Raw genomic sequence first — 4720 nt, forward strand, 5'->3', positions numbered from 1 at the left:
AATCCCGCTTCCCAGTCCTGGCATTCCAGAGCTCCCAGGGGCTAAACCAGCAACAAGAGTACACATGGAGGGACCCATGGCTCCAGCTGCATATATAGCAGAGGATGGCCTTGTTGGACATCAATGGGAGGAGAGGCCCTTGGTCCTGAGAACACTTGGTACAACAGCCTTTTGTTGAAACATTTTCTCCTCCTTTAAAGGGAACAGTGTAACAATAAGGTGCTCTATCCTCTTGGGAAGTTAAAACATTTTCAGTCTAATCACATGTATTCATTCATACACCCCTTTCATAATGAATGTAAAATTAATGTATTTCAGGATGGGATCTCAACATTGACTACTTTTTCAATGTAACTGAGTAAAAGTTAGTACTGTTTACCCTATAGGACAAGGAAGGATGATATTAACTATATGATATCTTTCTCCATCTAAGTATAAACAAAAGCAATATAAATTTATCTGTGTAGTCTTTCCATATCTCTTTTCGTGGGTAGTAGCACTTGGTAACCTTGGCCATTTTCATTTTCCTACAGAAATTAAGCACAGACATTTGACTTGCTTTAGCCAAAGGAATGTGAGTAAAAGTGACTTATTTCTAGGATATAGTCATGTGTCATTTTTTTTTCTGTGCCATAATAATAGTAACTGTAACATAGACATATACATATAAAGCTTATTTCTCAGGAGAAGTCTAAAGTACTATACCACTGACTCTTCTTTTCCTGATTCCTCCTAAATAGGGTTATGAAAGCAGAAAAAAAAAATAAATTTCACCAAACCCATTGTATGGTAAGGTAATCCTGGAGGGACTCTGGCCAGCCTGAGCATGGTAAGCAAAGCACTGACAGGTCTTGCTCTTCTTTTCAATTCCCTCTGCCTTGCTAAAAAGTGTTAGATTATTATATTCCTTAAGTTAGCCATCAAGGTCTGCTCCCTTATTTGGCTACTTCCTCCTACTGAGGCTGACTACCAAGGTCCAGCTATCAATGTATTGAAGTCCATCAGTCAAAAATTCTCATTGGCTTACCTAATTAACCTGTCCAACAAAAATGAAAATATATCATCCTAATGCAGAGTTTCTCCTTGTACCTTTATAAACCTCCATTTCTCTATGTGCCACATCTATCTCCTCTCTATTCAGAAACAATCTTTGTTCCATTTGGGCCCTTAATCCACTCCCTTGCCCACTTTCTCCCTTCTCCTATGTTTTCTTCCACTTCTCCCTCTTATTCTCTCCTGTCTTTGTCTCTTATTTCCATCCCTCTGTTCTGGGGCAAATAATTCTCCTTTGGGCTTGATAACTTGGTCATGAGGGGTCTTGAGCCAATACCGTTCCTAACAAAACCAAATTAATGGCGACATATTATAAGCTTGGAAATTGTTGGTATGTGCTACCACTATAAAAATGATAAGCAAGTGCTCCTCTCGCTTGCCGAGCTCCAGCCGAAGGAAAAGGGGGGTAAGTAAAGAGGTGTCCATACCATGGCTCCTACAAAGCAGACTGCCCGCAAATCCACCGGTGGTAAAGCACCCAGGAAACAACTGGCTACAAAAGCCGCTGGCAAGAGTGTGCCCTCTACTGGAGGGGTGAAGAAACCTCATCGTTATAGACCTGGTACTGTGGCACTCCGTGAAATCAGACGCTATCACAAGTCCACTGAACTTCTGATCCACAAGCTCCCCATTCAGTCTCTGGTGCGAGAAATTGCTCAGGACTTCAAAACAGATCTGCTCGTCCAGAGTGCAGCTATTGGTGTTTTACAGGAGGCAAGTGAGGCCTATCTGGTTGGCCTTTTTGAAGATACCAATCTGTGTGTTATCCATGCCAAACGTGTAACAATTATGNCAAAAGATATCCAGCTAGCATGCCACATACGCGGAGAACATGCTTAAGAGTCCACTATGAGGGGAAACATTTCATTCTCAAATTTTTTTTTTCCTTTTCTTCCTGTTATCAGTAGTTCTGAATGTTAGATATTTTTTCCATGGGGTCAAAGATACCTAAGTATATGATTGCGAGTGGAAACATAGGGGACAGAATCAGGTATTTGCATTTCTCCACATTCATTTGTGTGTGAATTTTTAATATAGATGCAAGATGTAAAGCATTAATGCAAGCAAAATGTTTCAGTGAACACATTTCAACAGTTCAATTTTATAACAATTATAAATAAACCTTTTAAAATTTTCTGGACAATGCCAGCATTTGGATTTTTTAAAAATAAGTAAATTTCTTATTGATGGCAACTAAATGGTGTTTGTAGCATTTTTATCACACAGTAGATTCCATCCATTCACTATAATTTTCTAACTGAGTTGTCCTACATACAAGTACATGTTTTTAATGTTGTCAGTCTTCTGTGCTGTTCCTGTAAGTTTGCTATTAAAATACATTAGACTATAAAAAAAGATAAGCATGTGAAGTGATAGGTTTGTTAATTAGATAGATGTAACTTTTCTACAATGTGTATTTTAAAACATCATAGTGTATATGACAAAAATATGTATTATCTGAGTTAACATATTAATTGCATAATTTTGTATTTTATTATCACTTTCATTTCTAGTTTGATTTTGTTCAGTTTTAAGTAATTTCTTCTTTTTTAAAGATTTATTTACACATATAATATATATGTAGAGAGGGAGAGAGAGAAAGAGAGGGAGACAGAGAGAACCCTGTTGCTGTCTTCAGACACACCAGAAAAGGCCATTGGATCCCATTTTCAGATAGTTGTAAACCACCATGTGATGACTGGTAATTGAACTCAAGACCTCTGGAAGAGCAGCCAGTGCTCTTAGCTGCTGAGACATCTTTCCTGCCCATTATATTGTGTTAAAATAACATTGTATTATGTTAAAATGATATTGCATCTAAAGTGCTTTGGTTAATTAAAAGTAGATTTTCTGACAGAACTGTCTCTTGAACAGCACAAGACTGTGTGTACTGTTCTTTTCCTAAGAGCCCCTTTTTCATATACTTTGCATTCTTAAATCTATATTAAAATCTTTTCTTAATAAACTACAACTGTGTTGCATTAATAAAATGTATTTGCTATGGTTTCACTATTTTATGACATAAGGTAAGCTCTTCAGTTTTCTGCATCAATTTAAAGAAACTGTAGTTTTTTATTTGTGCATTATTTATTATTTTTGTAATATCAGTACTTTATAAAGAATTACCATTTTAAAACACTGTGCCTTTTCTGAGTTTCATATTTAGTTTCTTCTTAATGATGAATAAAAGCAATGAGAGGCCTTATTACTTTTCTAGTAATAAAAGATTTGAACTTCCATAATTATTTATGATATTAGTTCTAGGGTTTTCAGTGATGGATTCAGTATATTGAGATTTTCTTTTTTCAGTTTTATAGAAGGTGCTATTAGAAGTAGTAATTGCATAGTATAAAAAAAACTTTTGTCTATGTGTATTGATGTGATAGTTTGTAACTTTCATTTGTTTATTTAACATATTTAAAATTAAAACAATTTATAAACAAATTGTTTATTAAAGAAAATATATAAATAAGCCTTTATTTATGTATGTCATTATGGTCCCAGGCTTCTATGGTAGTACATGAACATTTTTTTCAGAGCTGATTTCTTGAGCCCCAGCCCAAGGACTCCATTCTACCTTATATAGTATACATAACATATTGAAATGATCTAAGATCCAATGAGATGGCTCAATGTGTAAAGGTTCTTGTTGCCAAATCTGCTGCCGAGAGTTAAATCCTTGGAATACACATAGAAGAAAGAGAGAAAGAACTCCCATAAGCTGTCCTCTGACTTCCACACAAGCCAACCATGGTGCGCATATGCATCCCCCGGTAGATACATAAAATGTTTAAATTATTTAGGAAGTATATTTGGGAATATCTATCTTTTGCATTTATAACCTCTAACAGGAAATTTCTGAGCCATTACAGTAATTTAAAAATATTATTTTGCTTTGCTGTCATTTCATTAATGGTCTCATGGTCAGTGAGAGAAGACAGGGCTGCAGAAATGGCTCAGTGTTTAAATGAGCTTGTTGCTTTTGCAAAGAAACCAGATTTAATTCCCAGCACTTACATAGTATCTCACAGCTGGGCGTGGTGGCGCAAGCCTTTAATCCCAGCACAAAGCAGGCAAAGGCAGGCGGATTTCTGAGTTCGAGGCCAGCCTGGTCTACAAAGTGAGCTCCAGGACAGCCAGAGCTATAAAGAGAAACCCTGTCTCAAAAGACAAAACAAAACAAAACAAAACAAACAAACATAGTATCTTACAACCACCCATAACTCTTGTTCCAGGAGACCCAACACTCCTTCTGACCTCCTTAGGCACCAGGCACACATGCAATGCATAGACATGCATGTAGGCAAAACAGTTACATGTAAATTAAAATAAATAAAAAAAATATATATATATATTCCTCTAACTTTTCCCCTAATTGCAATCTCTAGACTTGTGGTATGAATTGAGTGAAGATAGAAAAGTAAGGCATGTCAAATTGAGACAAAGGAGACAATTATTGCATTAGCAATATTAATTTCCATATGCTGTGTGCCTATGCTCCCCATGTGAACTCATATAATTGTTAAAATAATGCATTTGGGGAAGAACTGCTATAATTTGGAGTTGAGATGCTGAGAGACGATGTGAGTTTCTAAGCTTACCGTTTGGCAACATCATAAAAGGGTCAAGCAGCTCTCAACGAACATATTTCAGAGTCACTGCTTGT

The 4720-nt window shown here is 36.3% G+C and overlaps 1 protein-coding gene across 1 annotated transcript; it reads left to right on the forward strand.

Annotated features, from left to right (window-relative positions):
• Window positions 1-1462: 1462 nt before the first annotated feature.
• On the forward strand, window positions 1463-1893 carry LOC110286628 (histone H3.3-like). The gene has a single exon (XM_021153122.2). The coding sequence runs from the start codon at window positions 1483-1485 to the stop codon at window positions 1891-1893; it is 411 nt and encodes a 136-aa protein (XP_021008781.1). The 5' UTR covers window positions 1463-1482.
• The last annotated feature ends 2827 nt before the right edge of the window (window positions 1894-4720 follow it).

Source organism: Mus caroli, chromosome X (genome assembly GCF_900094665.2).
Source record: "Mus caroli chromosome X, CAROLI_EIJ_v1.1, whole genome shotgun sequence".
NCBI classification, from domain to species: Eukaryota; Metazoa; Chordata; class Mammalia; order Rodentia; family Muridae; genus Mus; species Mus caroli.